Below are 25,611 nucleotides of genomic sequence, written 5' to 3'. Positions count from 1 at the left end.
GTAGTGCTGATCTCTCCTATAGGAGACATGAAAGCACAGAATTCAGCCCCCCCCCCAAGACAGCCAGTGCACTTGTCTGAAGATGATAGATCTGCTTTGTTTCTCAGTGAGAAGCGTCTCACTTTTTTTATTACTCACAATTTGTTTCGGCATGTGATTTCATGCTTATGAAAGTTCAAGTGACCTACTCCTTCTATGCAGCATTTCAATGACTAGCCAGAGAATGTATAGCAAGCACAATTGTGGGCATAGGGAGCTACAAGCAGTTAATACGATTGTAATACTCTCACTTAAAAATAGCTGGGAATGTATTTGGCATAGAATGGATGATAGCATCCAGAGAGTGTCTATAATACCTTCAAAAGGGTACAGATAGGATGATTGTTCCTCTTTATTCATCACATTTACACCTTACTTTCCTGCTCAACAGCTCAGAGTGCCATAAAAGGGGGTTCCCCCCTCTGACCTCACAACCACCCAGTATGAAGTACTGGTAGGTTAAACTAAGGTGAGCTGAGATACAAGCTCAGGTCTTCCTAGGCAAAGACAGACATTGGATATACCACATACTGCCGCTCTCCTTTCAATCTCAGCATTGTGGCAAATGGGAACGAATTTGTCAGTTTTGATTTCTCTCAGTTTCTAGTTTTCCCAATTTTAAGATCAGTTCTCCACATTTCCACATCCATTTGTGATTTTCTTTTTTTTTTTAAATGCAGTGGCTCATGTAAATTTCATGATCATTTCATTGTGCATTTTTGCTGACATACACAGTTTGGTATGAAATTTTGCCTAAAATATATATTTGCAAGCAATTGCCCTTAGTATAATGCATTTTATGCTGTTTCCACTAACATGCATCTTCATGCACACTTTCCCTCAATATACATATTTTTGCAGACATTATTTAGTTGGAGAACAGCATTACAAAATTTGGAGAAGTATGAATTTGGAAGGACAGCTGCATTTAGGTTCATGTTCTGTTTCTGGGTACACAACGGTGTGCAAATTAGGTAGGTGTGCATTAAAATATGAACCAAACCAAATTTTCCTCTCACACCTAGTACCTACCCTGCTATCCTGGGAACAACAACAACATAATAAATTTATTATTTATACCTCACCCATCTGGCTGCATTCCCCCAGCCACTCTGAGTAGCTCCCAGCAGAATAGTAAAAACACGATAAAACATCAAACATTAAAACTTCCCTAAACATGTAGGATAATAAGGTCAGTTCAGACTCTGTATCTGTAAATTCTTAGACATCTACAACAGATAGTAAACACATCAATTCATGCTAGCTGTTGTTATAATCTTGATGAGATGGGCACTTGGTTGTTAGGAATTGTGAGATTCACTATTCAGGATCTATAATAAACCAGTGACATCTCTTCAGTGCTTTGACCCAGACAGCATCCAGGCCAATGTAAGTTGTGAATCCCTCTGTGTCCTCTGAATAGTTTGTGAGTTATTTAATTCCTTCCGTATGAACCTGTCACAAGATTTCTGATATCACCCTATCCTTTTTGGTCCTACTGTACATGTGCAATTCTTCTGTCCATTAAACTTTTTTTATCACTCCTACATGCTTTTACAAGCAGTCGCCAGCAGCTGCGTAGAACTTGCTGTGCTTTTCCTGCCCCCCGCCCCCAGATGTACTGGGTCAAAAGTTATAATATTTCCCCCTTCTGTGTAATGCAACCTGACAAAAATTTATTTTTCTTATCTGACATCTTTGTGTGCTTCACGCCTTATGAACTCACCCTAGTTGCTGTTCTTGAGCTCCATGCACTCTATAAATTACACCTAAAAGTGCAATAGTGAACAAAGTGCAGCACATGTAACGTGTGTGCTTGCTTTGCCTTGCACACATATGTATAGAATGCTTATAGGGCTGTAGCCTTTCGATAATTTTTCATTTTAAAGAAAGTGTTTCCTACCCTTATGACTATGAATATAAACTGTAAATGTGTGAAGGTTTATCGTAAGTGTAGGTACCTTGGAGCCCTCCAGATGTTGCTGGAGTCCAACTAACCATCATTTCTGGCCATTGGTTATGCTCTCCAGAACTGATAGGATTTGGAGTCCAGCAATAATTGGAGGGCCACAGCTTCTGAACCCCTGGTTTATAATATCCTCTCAATATTGCATCTCCCCAATATTTATGGAGTTTCTCTATTTTTATGGTGTCATTTTAATGTTCATTGGTAAATTAATTTTGTGCTCCATAAAATTTTGAACTGAGAAAAGAGAGAACTGTGTGAAGGTCAGTGCACCGTAAAACCACAGATGCAAAAATAGGCAGATGAAGAGCAACTGCTGTGGTCAAGGTCTGAAGCCTCGCTCTTCCTTGCTCTTCCTGGTGGTGTACAGAAGCAAAAAGCATTGCACAAAGCAAACAAATCTGCTTATTGCACATAAGTTATTCTGGCTGCCAAATACATCTTTAAAAAAAATATTCCAGTATCTCTTTATTGGTAACATTTTAAACCACATAATTTGTACAGATGTTTTAGTTGCTGACTCTGAATAAAATCAAACGAGTCGTCGGATAATGCAATAAATTGTAGGTTGCAAGGAAATATGAAACTTGATTTTGTGCTCAGATCAGTACCATATCCCACTAACTACGTCAAAATCAGAAATGTAAGACTTGGAAGGGAGCTGGTAGAATAGGCCTTGGTTTACAGTACAATCCTAACCATATCTGCTGAAAATTGGCTTATTGAATTTCCTGGGATTTACTCCCAGTTAAGTGGGGTTGGGATTGCAGCCTTAATTTCCTAATTATGTACAAATACATCTTTTCTTGATGAAGAATGTGGATGCTTTTAGCACAATATACAGAGTCTTAACTCTACATTGTGGTATCTTCACATCTCTGTTCTGTGACTATCTCCTCTCTCCCAGCAGCCTGTAAGACCTCTAGTCCCAAAACAAGTGCACAAATGAAGTTGTGGCCCTCCAGATGTTCATTGGACTACATCTCCCATCACCCTTGACCGCTGGCCATGCTGGCTGGGGCTGATGGGAGTTGGAGTCCAGCAACATCTGGAGGGCCATAGGCTCCTCATCTTGGGTACTCCCCCCCCCGCCAGAATTGGGAGCCAGCCTCAGCCCAGTGACTGACACATATGAAACTGTGACTGTTAAGTTTGTGTTTTATTAATAGTTAGAACAAGCTTGGCTTTTGAAACTATGTCTATTTGAAAGTCAAGTTTCTATGAAACAGCCTTGCTGTGCCATAATGGGTGAACAGCAAGTGTTTTGCAATTGCGAAACACTGGTTTCAGTTTCAGTTTCAACAGGGCAACAGCACCTGATGCCACTGTTGAAGGTGAGCATGGCTGTTTCTGTCCACACTGAAGGGAAGGTAATAAGATTAAAGTGTTTTTGAATGTTTGGTCACTGAGCAAAGCATGAAAGGGATATGCTTGAGTACATGCCATGGCTGCTATACTGCCTAATGTTTAACTCCTCAAAACCTCATGGTGATACATGTATTTGAAGGATCTTGTGGACTTAAAAGCTTTACACCCTCATTCTAAATATTTGTCCAGGGCATGCAGTGTACTCATGAAGGCTCCATTCCTTACCTGGATTTCTACATGGGTAGGATCCAATATCTTAGGTGAGTCAAGAAAGGTTCAATATAGACTCTATTTTGCGTCCAGAACATTCCCAGCATAAAAAAAGAATGAGGCAGCTGTTGTATGTGTTGCTTGCTGGGTGTGCCATATACATGCTGAAGGGATATGTAGCTTTATTAAGCTGCAACTAGACACTGTTTCCAACTTTTGACATACCAATATAAATGTTCAAAAAGTAGGATTTGCAAAGGCAGGCCAATGATCCGATTTGAATGTGCAGCCAGGTGCAGCTTGGAGATGCTCCTGGATCCAACATTGTCACTGAAGTCTCAGGTGGTCTTGGTGGCTAGGAGTATCTTTTTCCAGCTCTGGCTGATTTGCCAACTGTGGCTCCTTTTGGACAGAAATGACTTAGCTATTGTACTCCATGTTCTGGTAACTTGCATGTTAGAGTACTGCAATGTGTTCTATATGGGACTGCCCTTGAAGACAACTCAGAAATTTCAAATGGTCCCAAATGCAGTAGCCAGACTACAAGCTGTGGTTCCAATTAGAACTTTTATAACCCCTGTTTTAAAACAGCTGCATTCTTTGCCAATCCATTTCCAGTTCCAATTCCAGTGGCTCATGTTAGTGCTTAAAGCCTTCTGATTATTTAAGGAGTATGAGTTGGCCAAGTGGAACATAAAGTGGGCCTGTTTCTAATCAACATAGTCCTTTACATATCTAATACTAGTATTAATGACCCTAATCTCTGCTGCATGATTGCAGACAAGCTTCTTATTATGAAGCAAACCCTTTACAACATCTGGGTGTTCACATATCTTCCTTAGTACAGGAATGATACAAACTTAAGTATCAGCCTTTGCACATATTAATTCATTCTGACACTGAAAAATGAAACCAGGATAAATTAAGGTCGGTCAGAATAACAGGAGTATGAATGCCTAGGCTCATTTTCTTATTTCAAACCATTCCACTTCATCTATCAATTTAGTTGTGAGAAAACAGAACTAGTTATTGAAAATTTACCTAGTCAGAACTTAAGTCAAATCTGAAATTAGCAACTCCTACCAGCTCCAAGCAGAAGGAGGTATTGCAGGGCCAAAACTGAAATTCTATAATGCTGCTACTGTGGTCAGATTTCTTGGAGGATGGATGCACATGGAGCAGGCAGCTGGCAGCTACTCTCTAAGTACCTTGATATAGACCAGACACTCTGACAGACCCAAGTTTATCCCACTGGTTACAGTTTACATGATTTAGTCACTTAATTTACACAGCCTTACTTTTCACAAACGTTCTTAAGCTGTTTTACTCTCCTTGTCTCATGGTATGATCATGGTACAAGGAGAATAAAACAGTTTAAGGACAATAATCTGTGTTTTCCTTTTCTGCTTAATTCGTGATTTTGTTGTTTTTGGGCTCTTCATTGTTAACTTTATGGGAAAAGCAAATCCACATTTAAAAAGCAAAACAATACTAACATGATTTGTAAAGCTAATCTAATCTATTTTTTTCAATCCCATCCGTAATGTCTATTTGTTTTTACCTGTGATTACATAAAAGTAAAAATTTACAACTCCAGGAAATGGTGGTACTGATAAATATGTGTACATTGCTAGATAAGGTTATAAAAATGTTTCCTTCAAGGAAATTAATTGTGGAAATGGCTTAATGGGCACAATATAAAGAAACACGGCATTTAGTCTTAGGGTCATCAGTCTTCAACATTTTAGATAGCTGACCATTCAACATAAGAAGAGGCTAATGAGCCATCTAGTCCAGCATCCTGTTCTCACAGTGGCCAGCCACATACCTCTGGGAAGCCCACAAGCAGAACCTGAGCAGAGTCATCATGGGTAGTAGCAGTGCTTTTTTCGGGGGGGGGGGGATGCAGGGGTATGCATACCCCTAAAATGAGAGTACCCCTAAACATTTTTTAAGGGAAAAAAGCACTGGGTAGTAGCCATTGGTAGCTTTATTTTGTCTAATTTTCAAATAAAACTATCCAATATTGTGGCCTCCAGTGTCTCCTGTGATCAGAAAAGACACAATTCCGACAACATTCAGCACTCTGGCCAGAGCCAGAGTGAGGACAGAATAGAAAGGGAAGTTTGGGTTGTAATGCTTAAAACAAACGTTTGAGGGAGAAATGCGGTTCAGCTTTCCCTTCATTTCTTCCAGCAACAAAAACCAAGCATTGCAGCTCAGGCCAGCCTGCTTCTATCTGGCATGCAGCAGACTGATTTTACATATTATTATTATTTTTTGCTCCCCTTTGCAGATGCTCATTCTTCCTGTGAGTTACAGAGAGTTTGTTCAAGGACTTTGCTATGTGGATCAGAGATTCAAAGTGATTCTGCAGTGCTTGCCATAAGCACGACAATTTTGTTATGAACTAAATAACTGACATGCTTAGAAGCCTAGGTTTGAACAATCATTGTGCAGTTGTTCTCTTTCATTTGGAGATATATTGGAGCTTATTTGTGTTCAAGATCCGTGGCAAACCGCTAGAGCAGACATTTGCTTGAAACTTCTCATGTACAACACACTTTCCGTGTCTAGTACCTAAGCTCCTTCATCGTGTAAAGAGACACAACATGGGAGATGCTAAATCTTCTGTCAAAACTCATGTTTTGTAGGTCTTAAAATGTACTTTGTGCAGAGGGTGTTGCACAAAAAAAAATTGGTCGTAACCTTTCAAAGGAATTCTGTCATGACACATAAGAGTTAGGGAGCTATAAATAGATGACTATCACAGAAAGAGTGACTCTTTGTGAAGTATTTTTTTTTCCCTTTTGAAATCAAACAAATTGTGAGCATGGTTTGACACCCAGGAAGACAACCTGAAAATGGAAGGAATCACCCCATTTCTAACAAGAGGCATTATTTCTTTACATTGTAAAATTCACACAAGGGCAATACCTTTATGTTGCAAAATAATGTGCAAGGTTTTAAAGCTCCCCAGAACTCTCCATCAGGTTAGATGGCCAAAAAAATTGCAGGCAGTAGAAGAGAGAGGAAGAGAAGACGAAGGCTGCTGCTGAAGTCATCAGTTTCTACCTTTACTTCTTGTGTGGGCTGGGAAAATTCCACCATAAGCTTTTTACTGAAAAGCTACAGGACCTTGAGAACTTTGATTCTCATTCTAAAATATAGAAGGGGCTGCTCTGTATTAACTGATTGACAGCTAAGTAGATTGATTGACAGCCTTTGCTGTTACTTCCAAGAGGGAAACCAACCAATGACTGGCTATATTACTGCTATGTATTTTGTACAAATGAAATTAATCGCTTACACAAAAAGATAACAGTTCTTCCAAAATTATAGGAATCATATTTTAATGAGCTATAACTAATGATAAAAGTGCTCTTTAGAATGACAAGAACCATTAGATACTTTGCATGTTTTATTATTCCTAACTACACAAGTAAATTCACCCCATAAAACATCATTACATTATTATTTCCAGAACACATACATGGAGACAAGCACATGCAGACATCATGTTCCACCACAAGATTTTTTTGTTGTTGCATATTTCTTGCTTTATTCAGTATGTGATTGACAGCTCTTGACATTTCTTCAGATAAGGAAATATTTTAGTGTTTACCTGTGATACATTTTCTTATGATTCAGGCATTAATAATAATCAAATACAGTTCAGAAGAAATGCATGTAGCAGCTGGAAAGCACAGATATAAACTAAACATAGCTTCGTTTAGTAGCTATTTGACGTCGACTGTCTCCCACACCCTCTGTATAAACCACAAAGTGAGCTATGTACACAGTGGCTGAAGTAATAAAGAACCTTCTCTACACATTACAACGCAAACCCAGGTAATAAAATTTTGCATCTAGAAAGGGAAAGGAACATGTGTTCTTGAAAAGTCTGATACAGCAGACAACTACCGTATTTTTCTGTGTATAAGACTAGACTTTTTTTCCAAAAAATGTCAAAAATTAGGGGGTCTTATACACAGAAATATTTTCCCCCCCATTTTCTTAAATCTGAGTCCCCCAAAATAGGGGGCGTCTTACACATGGGGGTGTCTTATAGACGGAAAAATATGGTATGTCTCTAGGATGTCCCAATAAGGGTTTTTTATTGTTATGCTGATTAGCTCCAGCTATGTGTAATTAGCATTTAAGCAATTTTAACAGAGCAATCCAAATCCCCTTTGTGTCAGGTTGAGGGTAGGGGTGGATTGGACAGAAGTATCCCTATTCCAGCTTCCTGCTGGATTCTGTCTGCAGAGTGACACCAGTGTTACTCCACCAGCACCAAACTTCGCATTCTGCCCAAATAAGAAGTTGCTGGGCAGAAGCGCTGCCAGTAGGATTCCCTACTAGTGGAGATGCTGCTCCATTAAGCCCTGCCAGGCAGCAGGGATAGTTAGAGGTGCAGCCTAAAACAGTCAGCCCTCGTCCGTAGGACCCATATGCTCATACAACCTCTGTGGTCTGCACGGCACATAGACAGAGCTAGCTCAAGACAATGGTTAGGAAATCCTTTCCAAACCTTCTACCTGGGATGGTTGCCTTACTTTGTCTTAAGGTGGGGATGGACTTGATCGAAGCACATTGTTAAATAGTGGCAATAGCAGTAGTAGCACAGCTGACTGCAGAACAATGCCGCTCAAAAACCCTTAGCACAAGACTTGTCTTTCCAATTGTAGAAAATTCTGCTTCAAAAGTAGACAGATAACAATCTGCTTCAGGTATTGAACCTAAGACACAGCAGGCCAATTAACATATGGTGTCTGGAATGAGACCAAGATCAACGAATGGGAGCAACATGGAGACTTGTCCCTTGGAAACACAGGCAAGTTGGCCCACTCAGATACAAAGTTACTGAATTATATACACAATTTCAATTAATTTAGCATGCTGTATGACTAATTCGCAATGATATCCTTCCCTTGGAACTAGGCATCATAATGGCATCATGCATTTTTTTTTTAAAGTAATGGAAATGCCTGATCCAGTTTCTTATTTCCAACACCCAATCCATAATCCCTCCTAAAGCCAATGGCTAGAACAACATGTATTGCTGCAGCTCAGCTTGCTAAGAAACAAAGGTTTTCCACTTAAGTTTCCAACATTGTTAATGACAAAAGGGGCAAGAAAAAAACAGGGTGTCTGCAAAATGAACATTAATCTGCGCAAGCTTCTAAGCAATGTGCTCATGGAGAGGCGTGTGAAAGTGCTGATCTCTAGTTGGCAGCTAGTGACACCTTACTTGTTTCAAATTAATCCTTCTCCTTTTACTACTTGTGGACAGAATGGATTTTCCCGGCAGCACAGGAAACCAGCAGTGTCAGCTGGGGAAACCGTTGCCCCCAGCAGGATAGCCTTTCCACAATTATCAGATAAAATAAGGGTCTTGTGTGTATGTGTGTCCAATTCTGAGTTTTACATTTGCTCACCTGTGCTCTTGAGAGTGCAGTGGAAGTAGGAAGAAATTTCCTAGGATCAATATCTGTGGGTAGGGCAGGTGAGTGCATGGAACCTTCCCTTCTGTTCCTGGTTGAAGACTGCAGCAACAATGGGAAGCAATTCAAGGTTGCTAGGTCATACGCAGGGGAACTGGAATCTAGCCAGAAATAACCTCCGTGCAATTTCCCCTCTCCTTTAGAGAAAATGTAAGGAATGAGAGCCAGTAAGCAGAATTTGATTTTCAAAGCGAGTGACGATGGGACTCAAGTTCCTTGAGTGTGCACTCTCTGGTCTGAGCATGCGAATTCTCCTAAGTTGTGATATTGATTGGGGTTCCTCAATAGAGAGGGCAAGCTCACCTGCATGTGCTCATGTGTATTATTATTACCTCAAGCAATCCAGGGCTAAATTCGAATAGGCTTGCTATGTTGAATATGACATATTCTGAGTTTATTTCAGATATCTGACCACAGGCAGGACCTACCTATGGGAGTCAGTGCAGAGTGTCAGGGCACAACATCTAACTCTAGTAAGCAGGGATGGAAAGATACAAATACTACCTGCACCTTGTCATAATGTGCCTTTGAGTTTACTTGATTAGAAGCTTGCACAGTATTTCATATCAAATTGAAATGTCCAATCTTGTATCCAGATACAATGCACATGTAATCAGGACCTATGAAGTGGAGTTAAACTGCAATAAATGAGTAGACATTGCCAGGGGCCACAGTAGCTCCATTAGGTAGTTTTTTCAAAAGTTCAAAATCAGAATATTTGGTATTATAATTCACACCTGCAGAGATAGGCACAGCCATCTCTTTCCCATTGACAATGATGGAATAAAAAGACCTGAATGGCCTATCTTAGCTCTGACACTGGACAACTTTATAATTGCATCACATGCAGCTAAGGAACTCTGTCCAGGCATTAGACAGAATCCACACCCCTGGATCCCTTTAACAGGATACCCTTAATGAGGAGGTGCAGACAGAGGCTACAACCTCCCCTCCATCTAAACAAAGGCTTAAAGGTAAAGGGACCCCTGACTATTAGGTCCAGTCGTGGACGACTCTGGGGTTGCGGTGCTCATCTCGCTTTACTGGCCAAGGGAGCCGGCGTACAGCTTTCGGGTCATGTGGCCAGCATGACTAAGCCGCTTCTGGAGAACCAGAGCATTGCACGGAAACACTGTTTACCTTCCTGCCGGATCGGTACCTATTTATCTACTTGCACTTTGACATGCTTTCGAACTGCTAGGTTGGCAGGAGGAGGGACAGAACAATGGGAGCAAACCCCGTCACGGGGATTCGAACCACCGACCTTCTGATTGGCAAGCCCTAGGCTCTGTGGTTTAACCCACAGTGCCACCCGTCACCAATGCCTAACCGCCACCCAGGGTCGTGGGTTTTAGCCCCATGTTGGGTGAAAGATTCCTGCAGTGCAGGGGGTTCAAATAGTTGGTCCTCGTAGTCCCTTCCAACTCTACAATTCCATAATTCTAAGGGGCAGCCCTTATTATAGAGCGATTAATATGTTTCCAAGAAAATTATAAGAAAGCCATTCTAATGAAAGAGAAGATGGTAGGAATGAGCAAACTGTTAACCACCAGTTCTTCAAATGTTTCCATCTGGTATGCGATAGCTAAAGAGTGGGACACAGGATTTTACAAATGATAAAAGTTCCTATAGGAGCTTGCAATGTCAGTTTTGACCATGTTAACCGCAATTTTGCATGGATTACTTAGTTCAAGTAGGCCCAGGCACCTGAATGACATGCATGGAAAGGTTAAGATTTGTTGTTTAGTTGTTTAGTCATGTCTGACTCTTCGTGACCCCACGGACCAGAGCACACCAGGCACTTCTGTCTTCCACTGCCTCCCGCAATTTGATCAGATGGTTAAGATAGTCTTCACATATAAGGGCCAGACAAGTCAATGTCCACCAGAGAAATTAAACAACTGAGAAGCATACATTGAAGGACATTCGCTATTTCAATTTTCCCCAAACTGCAGACTTATCCTGTACCCTTTCACAAGTTCAGTGGGGTCCAGAGAGAATTCAGTCCCCTCTACACACAGGTGGAAACCACATGCAGCTTCTTCCTCCTTCCTCCGTCCATTTCATTCTGCTGAGACAGAAGCTGTGTTCCCACTGAAGTGATAAAGTGGAATTTGGGCTGCACCACTGAATACTCTCTTGGGCAATTAGTTCCTAAGTAATTCCTAATTAGGTTCCTGGGTAATTAGGAAAAAGAGTTGTGGGAATCACAGGCTGCATTTCATTTAGTTTAACATTGTTCAAGTACTTTCTACAGCTAGGAGATGCTGCACATTGACATTGCGTGTGACTGAAGGAAGACAGACACCCTTTCAGAGAAATGCAAAAGGGCAATAAAAAAGGAAACTTGCATGATAACTGAATCAATATTATACTATTTCCTCAATGCTGAATTACAGGAATTACAATGAAAATTTCACCTCTGTTTACTTTCTAATCTCAGCAAACACTGTACCCATTTTGACCACTCCTCCTCACCTTCCATCTCCTCCCCTATGGTAGCATGAATAGCACCAATGGACATTATATAAAGGATGGCTATAGAGGGACTTCTGTCCTTCCCTCTTAGCCACCATGGGGCTAAGGCTTACCAGCCTTTTGACACTATGGCTGGCCATCTGCTATGCAACTGAAGTTAGAAAAGGTAAGACTTTTAAAGGAGATACTGTAGGATTGTCCAGTGGGGAAGCCTGGGGAACATTCACTGGCTGGTGCAATGTGCAACAAGTAAAATATTTAAATTGCTTGGCTAATCAATAAGTTTTTTGAGGATATGAAAAGTAGTCTGTATGGTGAGCACTGGGTGCTTCTGCTCTCTGCTTATAACATATAATATTCTGGATGATGTGAATTAATATCCTGGCAGACTTAAGGCATAGGTGATTCTGCCTCAGGGAATTTGTGGTAGGAGGGGAAAGATGTTGTACAGTAGTCTTTACCAGCCTGGTATCCTCCAGATGTTCTGGGGTCAAACTCCCATCACCTCCAGCCAGCACATCTGTGGAGGACCACAGGCTGGAGTAATTTGTTGCCTTAGATTATCTTGATGGCTCTTTCAGCACTATAATACTGATTTGCCATTATAGTTCATAGATCATAGAGCAGAGAACTGTAGAAGGGACCCTGAAGTACAATGCCCTGCAATGCAGGTATCTCAGCATAGCATCCATGGCAGATGACCACTCAACCTCTGCTTTAAAAGCCTCCAGTGAAGGAGAGTCCACCACCTGAGGAAGTCTGTTGCTTTCATCTGTTCGTTAGAAAAGCAAGGCCCAGCTACAGGTGCTCAACTGGGCTTTGCAACAGCAGATCCTCATGGATTAGAAGAATCCACAGGTTTTGCACAGAGAGAATAAGTACCAAAGACCTGCAGATGGTGTAGAACTTTCTTTGGAAATGGAAGCTAAATGGCCCCATCATTTATGGATATAAAGTTGAGTCAGCTGGCATATGTGGTAGAGGAACTTATTTTATTTTCAATTAAAAGTAGGAGATTCTGTGTGACTGGCAGAACCTTTACTAGAAGTGCTTCGGTTGTTTTGCACGACCCAAGCTATGCTGGTGGATAAATAAATGGTAACCAGAGAAATCATGTAATTGTTGCATTAGTGTGCAGCACTTCACCTGTGTCCCAAGGTGCCTATGTTTCACAGCTTTATGGCAAAGATCTTGCTGTAGCACCAAGCTCAATAATATGTGTGTGCCTTTTTCAGAGCATAAGTGTACATATTGCTTGATATGTTGCATCAGTAACTATAAAAAATGAAATACCAACATTGCAGTACAACGTTTAATCCTGGTTGTTGAAGCTCAGAAGCTCTTTGGATTTTATGGCTTGTTTTTATTTATGTGTCATTTTTCTGCTTTATTGTTCCATGATTGCACTCAGTGGTTGCTTTGTCCTCATTTTTCAGGAAGAACTTCTAGCCATGGCCACTATGTCTGCAGTACTTGGGGGAACAACCACTTCAAAACTTTTGATGGAGATTTCTATCAGTTTCCTGGTGTCTGTGAATACAACTTTGTTTCTGACTGCCGTGAATCTTACCAGGAGTTCTCTGTCCATATCCAGCGTGAGCTGAATCAGCAAGGGCACCCTGACATTCAATATGTCCTTATCACAATTAAGGATGTTACAATCTACCTCACTCACAAGATGGTGGTGGTGGATGGGCAAATGTAAGTTCTTCCCATATTATTATGCTTCTAAGGCTTCCAGTGTTTAGTCACAGTTCTTTCACAAAAAGCTCATAATGTTAATTGTCGCAACAACTTCCCGCCACTCAAAATAAACTTGAGGGAAATGCATTTTGTAGAAAGTCAGGGCATAGATTTTAAGGAGTATTGCTACTGAAATCTTGTCTTTTCGAAGTTTTTCAGGTGAAACTTCTGAGGAAATTTCAAGGAAGTAAAAAAGGGTGGTTTTTTTTAATAAGACCAAGTGACATTTCTACAACATCTCCAGAAATGTCAAGGGAAGCCAAGCTAGTTTTGATAGTTTTTCAGTGAGATTTTGCACATTCCATGAATTCAGCCTCCAGCTCCCAATGACATAATTACCTACAAATTTTATTAGATGAGCAGGGGACCATTAAGATTGTGAGCAATTCCCCCAGCACTGCTGCTAATGTGCAGTATTTTACAGTCCAGTTTTGAAATGTAACTGCAAAGGTGCAAAGTGCCAGAGACAACCACCAGTAGGAATTATTATTTAAACAAGGTACAAAAATGGAAAATCAATACTTATACTATGAATTTCTTTTTATAATGTGCACAAACTTGAAATCCAGGGTTGTTAAAAAACTGATTATTTTCATGGCTATCTCTGGCATCTTTCACCTCTTTACTTATACTTCACAAACAGTGATCTCCCTTAACAAAAAGACATCCAGAACAAGGCATTGACTGTTATGTTTCCTGGCTTCCCCAAGTCTCACTGTACACACTGACCACATGCCCAGTTACAGTGAAGGGCTACAACTACAATATACCTGTCCCTATTTATGTTGGAGATGAAGGAGGAAGCAGCTCTCCTAGCTATGCGAACACCATGTGAAAATGACACTTTTAGCCTGCTGGTGGGCTAGTTCAGTTTGGCCTTTGTGAACTTTCGTTGTTTTTCCAAACCTATCATAGCTGAGATGGATCATGGTTTTTCTTCTTAAAGTAGTAATTTGTAGTCAGAAGGACATTCCACACCAGATTATTGTGTTTGAAATCCATGCCAAATGTTGGGTAATTGGCTTAAGGAAACAAATATTCCTTCGCATAGTGAATGTTAATATTTTCCTTTTTCTGTAATGTGACCTGTTCCACTATTCTTAGGTTGACTAACATTTTACTCTGCAACAAAGGCTCTGAAATGAGTAAAACCACTTATGCAGTAATATCCTGCTTTGGAAATATAACTCTTGTGTAGCAAGAACTTCGTCTAAAGGGCACTTCAGTTAAAATCAAGAGGTGTGTTGGGGTGGAGGTGGTCAATCTATCAAGTATTGATTTCCTCATAATCCCATTCATTGTAAAGGGAGTTTAGAGGCACACAAGCCCTGTCCCATATTAAGGGAATCATCTACGTAATACTGCTACACCCGTCCCACCCTACTCTGGATACATACGACCTGTACAGACTGTGATCCACAAAGTCTACACCTGCATATAAGCTCACCAGACAATGGTAGGAGACGTCATGCCAGCAGAGTCAAGGACAAACCAAGGTCAGGCATAGGGAACCAATTTGACTTCAAACATGATCCAAGGACAGCATCAGCAGGTAACAATCCAGGGACCAGTAACACAGGAAACATAATTTAAGGTAGAGTAATTCACAGGGACTTTCTAGCTACTGGGAGTCTCAAGCGAAGGGTTGATGTAACCTTAGCTTATGGCATCTCAGGCCACATGGATACCTAGCTACAGGTGGTTAAGATTGTTCCAAGAGCCCTTTGTCTTGAGGAGTACCCTTACTCATAAGGAAACCTTTAACTTGGAGTCACATTGCAACTCTGGGCCTTCAGTTGCACACTTTGTCATTTACCATCAGTGGAAAGGCCTGTATCTCAGTGGTTAAACCTATGCTTTGCATGCAGAAAGTCCCAAATTCAGTCCTCATTACCTGCAGGTAGGGCTAAGAGAGACTCCTGTCATTGTAAAAAACACTGAGCTTGATAGACCCATTGTCTGACTTTGGACAGCTTCCTACGTTTCTAAGATCTTCAGCCAAGGCTTGAGTCTCTAGGAACCTGTATTAATAAGCACTAGTGACACTGTAAAATCTAAAGCACAGGATGACTAGGAAATTTCCATTGGAAACATTGAAATAATAAATAAAATATTTAAAATAAGCACCCTCTTAAACTGGCAAGTAAAATTTGACCATCCATTTTCTTAGACGAATGCTGAAACTTGAATGCAGAAACTGAGATAAACCTCACAGATTTTAACAGGCCATGAATAAGGTTCTGCTTATTTCTGTGTATTCATGTTCATTTTAGACTGGAAGTGGGGAACATACTGGAATGGTATAAGGGCTGTAAAATAGATCTGAGAAATTCTGCAAAGGTGTGCTTTCTCATTTAATGCTGGAGCTGTTGCTTGCAATGGAATCTAATAAAAATTCTGTATGACTTGTTTTCCTATAGTGCAAGGACTCCATACTATCATTCTGGTATTCTGATTGAGAAGAATGATATGTATACAAAACTCTATGCCAGAGTGGGCCTAGTTTTGATATGGAACAGAGAAGATGCTTTGATGGTATGTGTGGCCTTCAGCTTCTATTTTGATACTTTGGTATAGGTTTTATGATTCTGGCCCAGCTCACTCAAGTGACCAATTTCTGCCCTATGTCCCTGTCTTGTGATTAAGAGCACCCAACAGAACCCTCTAGACTGCAAGGGAAAGTAGAGAACCATTCTTGGTGGCTGCTCTACAACTCCTCTGGAATTCAATGCTAGTCCTGCTTAGAGTAAGCCTGTTGAACTTAATGGACATGACTAACTTAGGTTCATTAATTTGAGTAGGGCTTAGTTGAATACAGTCCTCTGGGAAGAATTCAGTGTAGCACTAAGAAGATAGTTTTGTCAGTGCAAGCATTTCAGTTTACTAGTCAGAATGATCTCCCCATTTCTCTCCCCATGCTCTGTCGTGGATGCTCTGTCCAACCCCTGCAAGCCAATTTGGGGAGGCATGGCAGTGAGTGGGCTAGGAGAGGAGCCAAAAGCCCTATTCTGCTAGCAGAAGTCTTCCACTGGCCTCCAGTAGCAGAACTCATTAGTTGAACCTGGCCTTTCCTTTTTGGCCTCTTTTTTTTTCTAAAGCAGTTGTCTTGCTTGTCACCTTAGAATCCCAAATCAAACTCCCGACATCTCTGGTTAAAGGATCTCCTGTGGCAGGAAAGGAAAAATCATATGCTTGAGACACTGGATCACCAATGTCAGTCAGAGCAGCCATACTGGGCTCAGTATCCCAATGGTCTGACTCAACAAAAGACAACTTTACATATTTCTTTGCTACAATAGCTGATGTGTTCCATTGGCTTTCCCTTTTCCAATTTAGATTGAACTGGACACCAAGTTTAACAACGGTACTTGTGGTCTTTGCGGGGATTATAACGGCCAGCAGGTTTACAATGAATTTCTCTCCAATGGTAAGTGGGATAACATTATAGAGAAATGATTGTTGTAATGAGTTACAGAATATGAGGAGTTTAAATGCACAGGTGAGAACAAAGCAATGGTTTCTGTACTGAGTGGTTAGAAAAGTACAGAGAGATTAAAATGCATACTGTTTCTAAAAGCTTTGCCCACAAATGTGGAATGAATTCTGTGGGTGACATCCAACTATGTCATACTCACTGAAATCAAGGAAATTATGTAACATATTCATTTATTTCAGAAGGTCTGCTCTGCATATGACTGATGTTGGTTGGACATCACCCTAAATTAACAAAAGCAGATTTGGAGATTGTCCAAAACACTATTTAACCTGGTGTTCATTTGTCAGATAAGGGTGGCTTAATGTTTAAATGATTGATGGAGTTCACTGTACAGATTGTGAAAGCCCAGAAATTCATGAATTCTCCTGTAAGCATTGGTTTAAAATATAGAAAACATTCAAAATGTAGCGTGTTTCAATTAATCTTTGACGTATGAACAAAAAAGTGTTTAATTTAAAACTTTAAAGGTTATAAGTAATCTATAGTAAGTGAACAGTACCATCTGGTTTGAAATTATGCCTCTAAGCTCTGGTTGTGACACTGAGAGCAAAACGAAGATGCTGTTTGTTCTGGTTAACGGGAATAATACAACATGCTGTTCACTCTTTCTCACAGGACTAAGCTACAATCCAATCACATTTGGAAACCTACAGAAGATTAATAAACCCAATACAGTATGTGAAGACCCTGATGAGACACAACCTATTGAATCTTGCAACCAACATGTAAGTTTTGAAAACTGTGCTATACAGTACATACCAGGAATAGAGTTACCCGTCTCTGTTAGAGAAATAGCAAGTGTGTACTAAGGTATGCAACCACTTTATGATGCTCCCAATTCTTGCTCTGAATCGTAAGATAGAGGAAAGGAGAATAAGAATGGATTATCCTGTACAAACATAGACTTTTGTGAAAAGTCTGGACCTTCTTCCTTGTGTTACATAGGGACACTTTGGAAACTGAAACAGAGCTTGGGGGGCCTTGTTAAACTGCACTTTCCTCTATTTCTAGCGTGAGGAGTGTGAGAAGCTGCTGACTGCTCCGGCTTTTGCGGATTGTCAGTCCCGCCTGAATCTGGAACAGTATATCCAAGCCTGCATGCAGGACAGATGTGCTTGCCAGCACACCGAGGACTCCTTCTGCCTTTGCAGCACCATCTCAGAGTTTTCCCGTCAGTGTTCCCATGCTGGTGGCAATCCTCAGAACTGGAGGACATCACACCTGTGTCGTAAGTGATTAACTGGGTTCATCTAAGATGCAGCCAGGAACGTTTAACAGGGGAGGGTGAAATCTCTCTTTAAATTCATGTAACTCAAAATGATCTTGAAAGGTCCCCATCCTTGAGGTTAATTTCCAAACAGCAGTCTTGGGATTCAATCCTGTTTTCTCATAGTAGCCAAGGAGAGCTTTCCCACTGATTTTGGTGGAAAGAGTTTTTGAATAATTGTTTTCATGCTGGAGAGGCAAGAAGAACAGAGAACAAGAAACGTAGTAAATTGTGTATTTAAATCCAACTGATACTAATTAGGATTGTGGTTTTAGCTGCCTGGATTGTCTTTCTTTTGATTGAACCCTAATTTCACACCAACGTTTGCATATAGTTAGTGCTGTTTCTTTCATTATTTTAGCTAAGTCATGTCCTGGAAACATGATCTACCTGGAAAGTGGCTCACCCTGTATGGACACCTGTTCACACCTGGGGATCAGCAAACTATGTGAAGAACACTACATGGATGGCTGTTTTTGCCCTGAAGGTAACAATTTATGTGTGGCCTAGTGGATACAACAATGGGCTTAGAAATGGGAAACCCAAGTTCAGATCCCAACTTAACTTGGGTGGCCATGGCCAAGTGGCTAAATTACCTCTCAGGGCTACTCCAGTTTGATTCCAAGCACACTTAGTAGGAATAATACCTCACTGAATTTGGTGAGAGTAATTTAGGTTTTAATTGAATAATAAAATTGAGTAATTTAGGTTTTATTTGGTTGGCATGCCTATCTACAGTATGACAAAGTAAGAGTCCATAAAGGATTTACGGGACATATAATAAGAAATGCATTATATAGGGTTTGGGAAAAGTACAAAGGATTATTAGAACCCAAAACTCCTAAGTGGATTTCCCCTGAAGAGGCGAGGGCGCTAAAGAAGAAAAACATGAAAGGGAGCTGGTCTTTTATGAGTAACTTTTTATTATTTATTATTATTTTGTTTTGTGATTATACTTTTAAAGTAAATTGGAATAGTGCTGTATAGTTTATTTGTGAGGCGATAAAAGAGAATGAGTTATATGAATGATGAAAAATGACATGAAGTTTCTGTTTTTAAATACTTTATTAGTTTATGGAAGGTACAATATGGAAAATTTGTAAATTATGTAACTGACAGTACATTGATGGATGTCAATAATAATAATAATAATAATAATAATAATAATAAAGAAAGTGTATATCAAAAAAGAAAGAAAATAAATCTGCTGCCATGAGCTTTTTTGAGAAATATGGGATAGAAATATTACAGATAAATACAAATATTTGTCAGGGTTAGGCCGGAAGTATATTCTGCTAGGAGCCCCAGCAAAAGCATCAACCCATTCTCTGGATGGGTAGGCTAACCTCTATCATTAGCTTAGAGGTTTTGTTGAGAATTTATATCCCCCAAGAGTTCTTCCAGTCTTGTAGTGGGTTAGATCCTATTCAGTTCCTCTTTAAGTATGCTAAGGTGTGCAGCCTTGGATTGTCATGAACTATGAGCATCTTTTTGTTTTGTTTTGCAGGCACAGTATATGATGATATCACTGGGAAAGGCTGTGTGGCCACGAGCCAGTGTTACTGCAAACTTCGTGGGCAATTATTTCCCCCTGGTAAAAACATCACCAATGACTGTGAAAGCTGGTAAGCCTATCTGTGCCCTCTGAGAGTAATTATAGCTTTTTTATTTCAGAGTTGTCACTTAAAGGATTTTTGTAGGGATGTGAATGTCTGGGCAAACACCTTGTACCGTCACAGGCTTTCATAGCTAAGACACAGTATCATTTTATGCTAAAACATAGACGACTTGTTCTAGCAAGCCCCGGTGAAAAATTGCCCAGCATTACCAATTATGTATCCATCTGATATTGTTATATGAGCCTAAATCTCTAATTGTAAAAGCATATTTTAGCAGCAGCAGCAACAACAACAACATCATTCTTGGGGTAGAGAAAAGGGGATTGCTGCTGCCACTTTGCAATGTATCATCCGCACCTTTATGGCTTGCTGAATCTGGAATGTTTTGAAAAAGAAGAGGTTATAAGGTCCGAAAGTGTTATGGACTCATTTCCAAATCAACCTCCTTTAGTGGCTCCACTGCTGTGGTGCAGGTGCCGGTACTTCTTGTATACTGTAATTTCTATACGTCCAGGTCCCGCTTTTGATTTCTTGTCTGTCTTCACAGCACCTGCCAATCAGGTAGATGGATATGCCAGGATTTACCCTGTCCCAGTAAATGTGCAGTGGAGGGAGGATCTCACATTACTACCTTTGATGGAAAGAAGTACACCTTCCATGGTGACTGCTACTATGTGCTGAGCAAGGTATGTGCACCAGACACTTCTGCTCTGGTCGAAGGAATTATGCCACAGTGGGGTAGGGTAACCTTCCTATAGAGTGCATGTGAATGAGAAAGGGCTAGCCCTCCTGCCTTGGATGCAGTGTGTTTGTATGTCTGTGTGGCCACACCTGCTTTTGTTTGGGTCACATGGCCTTGGCTGAAAATCATTTCCCACTCTTGCCTGTGTCTTTGTATTGCAATACAGCTGAATCTAAGACAGGGCTAAAATGAGGATTGGGAATGCAAAAAAGGAATTGGAAAGGAATGGGGTATGGCAATTTGAGGTTAGATGTCAAATACCGTATTTCCCAGAAGGGAGGGCTTATACTCTCCCTGAAAGAAAAAGGAAAAAGGAAAAGAAAGGCCTGTGACCTGGATCGTGGAATGTGATTAAGGTCAATGATTTATTGCACTTTTTGTCTGAACGGGTAATTTCAGCCTATCTGTGAAAGGAATCATTTCATAGCAGCAAAAGTTGACCACTTTGATTGTATTTGTTCTTCTGTAATTGCAGAGCATACAGAATGACTCACATGCCCTCTTGGGAGAACTAGGCCCATGCGGTTCTACTGACAAGCAGACATGCCTAAAGACGGTGGTACTGTTAATAGACGAGAAGAAAAACGTAAGTTTAGGGTAATGATGGTATGGCTCTGAGATAGTTAATAATAATAATAATAAAAAATAATAATAAATCTTTATTGTCACTACACCACCTGTGTGCAGTGAAATTAAACAACCCCCCCCCCCAATACACTCAGTCTTGTTCGCACTCTGTGTGCTTGTCAATTGCACCACAATTTTTTGTTTTCATTCAGCAGCCCAACAGCCCACGGATAAAAACTGTTCTTTAACCTGTTGGTGCGGCTGACTATACTTCTATATCTCCTGCCCAAAGGTAGGAGATTAAAGAGGTGCTGGCCGGGGTGTGAGTCATCTCTGAGAATTTTTCTCGCTCTCCTGAGGCAACGGTCTCCTGCGATGTCATCTAGTGAACTCAGGGGACAGCCCATGATATCATGTGCTGTATTCACCACCCTCTGTAGGGACTTCCTGTCCATGACTGTCAAACTAGCACACCACACTGTAATACAGTATGAAAGGACACTTTCAATTGTGGACCGGTAGAAAGAGATCATCAATTTTTGTTTGACATTGTTCTTACGCAAGACCCTAAGGAAATGGAGTCTCTGTTGGGCCTTCCTAACCACCTGGGTTGTATTGATTTTCCAAGTGAGGACTTCACTAAGGTAAACTCCCAGGAATTTGAAGGAAGAGACTCTCTCCACACAGCGCCCCCTGATATACAACGGTGCTAATTCCCCACTCTTCCTCCAAAAGTCCAACACCATCTCCTTTGTCTTACTGATATTTAGGTGTAAGTTGCTCTCTAGGCACCATGTCAAGACTTTTTGAACCTCCTCCCTATATGCTGATTCATCTCCACCTGTAATTAGACCCATTATGGTGGTATCATCTGCAAACTGAATAATTACAGTGGATGGATTGGATGAAATACAGTCATATGTATACAACGAGTACAGGTAGGGACTCAGCACGGATCCCTGTGGGGTGCCAGTGCTGAGCTTCAGAGAGGTAGATGTAACAGGCCCAATCCTCACTATTTGTGTGCGATCCCTCAGAAAGTCTTTAATCCAATCACAGATAGTAGAAGAAAGGTCCAGGTCCATCAGCTTTTTAATAAGAAGGTTCATCCAGAATATGCCAAATAAAGGTTTTCTCAAAGATATAGCCAGTCAACCATATTCTAAGATTCCCAACCCTCCCCTTCCATTGACATCTTATTCCATTTGTATTCTGTTCATACTTCTTGCTGAGCTTCATGGGGGGTGGGGGGATGGAATTATGTAATATGTAATTTTACCACTCCAAGAGGTTCTGGTTAACATTTAAACTTCTGAACATTGATCCAAGTGTCTGAATTACATTGAACAATAAACCAAACATAGAAATCCTCATTTCATTTTTTATATTTTATATACTTTGCTTATCTCGTATGCGTTTTTACATCCTCTTTAAATCCAAGCCCACATTTCCATGACTTTCCGGTTCTATTTATTTTGTCATATCTTCCTTTTACATATGTCATACTTAATATCTTTGTAAAATATACCCTATAAACATTTTAAAAGCTGCCATTGGCCAGAAATCCTTGCCAAAGATTTGATAAGAGATTTTTCAGCATTATTTCCTCATGTCATAGTTCTGCGCTGTACACTCATGACTACTTAGCTGCCAATTGCCAAAGGGTATGCAGACTTTACAGCAGGGATGGGTGTTACCTGTGACCCACCAAATGTCAACGGACCTCTGTTCTCAGTGGCAAAGGATGATGGGAGCTGCAGTCCAGGAACATTTGAAGAGCCACAGGTTCCCTGCCCCCTGCTCTGCAGATTTAATCCGATCCTGTTTAGCTTTCTTCCATTTAGGAAGCCATTGAATGAGTAGTTCTATGAAATATTTCTTAGCAAATAATTTCCAGCATCTGAAAATTGAAGGAGACTGTCTGGAGTCACTGACCCCCAGTCCCAGCCCCAAGACACACACAAGGGTGTGTGATCCAAGCAAACTCCAAATGGGTTCCTTTCTCCACCAGGTCCCAAAAAGTAGCTGGCATCCTCTCTCCAAAACCCGATTTGTCACATCTGGTCAGCTGGAAAATAAATAAGAACTTACTTTGTTTCTAAGCAACTGGCTGTGGCTACATTAAGAACCAGGGAGGGTTATGGGCACTGAGATAAGTCAGAATTGGTAAGGAGTGAATGCCGGGCTTACAAATCTCTCCCTGGCCCTGGTTTGTGAACATGATGTGCATCCAAATGCCCACTATGATCTGCCTGCTTCCTGCCAGAGCTGGATGCAACCCCCCCTCCCCATGAGTGTGAAGTAGGCTGAGACACATTGCCTGACTGAGTACCCAGGTGCAGGATTGCAGCCGCCGTGCAGCTGCAAACTGGAAAAAAACTGAAAATGTATGAATGAAATCACTTTTAAAATTGGAGATTTTAATACTTTCTTGAAAGAACAAAGCTGAAAACAACAGAATTAGGATCTGCTGATAAAAGAAAACAATGCTTTGATTCTTCTTATCTAATTTTTGGATGATTTGGAAATGTGACGGTTAATAAGCAACAGAATAATCAAAGTCAGAAAAATTCCATCATGATTAATCCATATATTCTGGAAGTTATAGTATGTTTTGCAACATTCCCTCAGAGGTTCATGCCTATGGAAACTGCCTTCCAATCCAAGAAATGAGCGTTCTATGGTTCAAGGTGCTCTCCAGTAGGGATTTACACAACATTATGCATAAGTGTATATGAATGGGCATTCATGTGTGTGTGCACATACATGTTCCATTGCTTAGTTCTTTGGGTTGCTTAAGCTCTTACCGAACTTCATGTTGTCAGATATAAGAAAACTGTCAGTGTGCAAAATTTCCAGGGTGGGTTCCTTTTGGTCATTACAATCATTATTAATGTTCATTTAACATGACCCCGAGGTCCTTTCCAACCCTAAAATGACATGATTCTATGACATTCCTCTCCCTTTAAGACCCTGAGGTCACACTAACGTAGGCTGTTTCTCTCTTCACACAGGTCGTAGTTTTCAGATCAGATGGTACTGTATTACTGAATGAAATAGAAATTCATTTGCCTCATGTAACAGGTGAGGAAAGGAGCCCTCAACTCCCACCCCACCCCACCCACTGCCTAAATTGATGGTTCCACAAATCCTTAGATGTTATGGAACATGATTAAATGAAATGCAAAATAAAATATGCTGGAAAGGCGGGTGAGAAAATATACTTGTTGGTTTATTTGGCAGGGAATGGTCCAAATGATTGTTTGTCCTTCTCTGCAGACTCTTCCCTGTCCCTTCCCTTTTTAATATCTGCCCCCTCCCCACCACTTTCCTCTTCTCCTCATTGAGAAACCATTCCAGGCCAACACCTAACCTTTCTTGCTCTCATGGCTGGGTATTCAGCCAATGGCAATGTTCTTCATAACAGCAGAAGTATCTGATATGGGAATCTGGTATAATACACAATGGATACTGTTTTTGCCCCTCTGATTTGATGAGTGCATTACAATAAGCAGGTGATAACTTGGCTTTCCTTTTGTTTTTCAGCCAGCTTCACAGTTTTCCAGCCGTCTTCAAACTACATTATTTTGCAGACATCCTTCGGCCTCAGGCTGGAGATCCAGCTGGTTCCAGTTATGCAGCTCTTTGTCATTGTGGACCAGACTGCCCAGGCAACTCTCCAAGGCAAGTCTGAACTGCAGGGAAGAGGATTCCACCAATAGTAACACTAACAAGGGGGTGTTTTTTTATTAAAGATACATGGGGTCAAATACCTACCTGGAAAAAACAACAACTTGTTTATTCATGTTATTTATTTATTAAGACATTTTTATCTCCACAAATTGTCTCAAGGCAATAAATTGTAAATTGTGACACACACATAATATATTATACACTAGACTAATTCCACAGGCATGCTATTTAAACTAAAAAGAGCTGGTGCAGAGAACAGCACAGTTGTCAAAAGGCATTCAATAATGCTGGGGTAAATATACACATATGCACAATGTTCATATGCACAATGGTGACAGCAGTCATGAAATTAAAAGACGCCTGCTTCTTGGGAGGAAAGCAATGACAAACCTAGACAGCATCTTAAAAAGCAGAGAATCACCTTGCCGACAAAGGTCCATATAGTTAAAGCTATGGTTTTCCCAGTAGTGATGTATGGAAGTGAGAGCTGGACCATAAAGAAGGCTGATTGTCGAAGAATCGATGCTTTTGAATTATGGTGCTGGAGGAGACTCTTGAGAGTCCCATGGACTGCAAAAAGATCAAACCTATCCATCCTTAAAGAAATCAGCCCTGAGTGCTCACTGGAAGGATAGATCCTGAAGTTGAGGTTCCAGTACTTTGGCCACCTCATGAGAAGAGAAGACTCCCTGGAAAAGACCCTGATGTTGGGAAAGATGGAGGGCACAAGGAGAAGGGGACGACAGAGGATGAGATGGTTGGACAGTGTTCTCGAAGCGACTGGCATGAGTTTGGCCAAACTGCGGGAGGCAGTGGAGGATAGGTGTGCCTGGCGTGCTCTGGTCCATGGGGTCACGAAGAGTCGGACACGACTGAACGACTGAACAACAACAACAACAACAATGTCCATGTTGAT

At 40.8% G+C, this 25,611-nt stretch overlaps 1 protein-coding gene across 1 annotated transcript in view; it reads left to right on the top strand.

Annotated features, from left to right (window-relative positions):
- The first annotated feature begins 11,614 nt into the window (after positions 1-11,614).
- The window catches only part of MUC2 (mucin 2, oligomeric mucus/gel-forming), a 66,429-nt gene continuing 52,432 nt past the window's right edge, over positions 11,615-25,611 (top strand). The window contains exons 1-12 of the mRNA XM_033138417.1: positions 11,615-11,734; positions 13,005-13,269; positions 15,732-15,846; positions 16,648-16,738; positions 17,423-17,532; positions 17,819-18,035; positions 18,436-18,561; positions 19,582-19,699; positions 20,241-20,379; positions 20,911-21,021; positions 24,017-24,086; positions 24,549-24,686. Of these exons, the coding sequence (XP_032994308.1) occupies positions 11,665-11,734; positions 13,005-13,269; positions 15,732-15,846; positions 16,648-16,738; positions 17,423-17,532; positions 17,819-18,035; positions 18,436-18,561; positions 19,582-19,699; positions 20,241-20,379; positions 20,911-21,021; positions 24,017-24,086; positions 24,549-24,686 (1,570 nt within the window). The 5' untranslated portion in view covers positions 11,615-11,664. The remainder of the gene's footprint in view (positions 11,735-13,004; positions 13,270-15,731; positions 15,847-16,647; positions 16,739-17,422; positions 17,533-17,818; positions 18,036-18,435; positions 18,562-19,581; positions 19,700-20,240; positions 20,380-20,910; positions 21,022-24,016; positions 24,087-24,548; positions 24,687-25,611) is intronic.

This window comes from Lacerta agilis, chromosome 1, assembly GCF_009819535.1.
Source record: "Lacerta agilis isolate rLacAgi1 chromosome 1, rLacAgi1.pri, whole genome shotgun sequence".
Classification (NCBI taxonomy): domain Eukaryota; kingdom Metazoa; phylum Chordata; class Lepidosauria; order Squamata; family Lacertidae; genus Lacerta; species Lacerta agilis.
The sequence above is the reverse complement of the archived record's forward strand: the minus strand, read 5'-3'. Positions and strand labels throughout refer to the sequence as shown.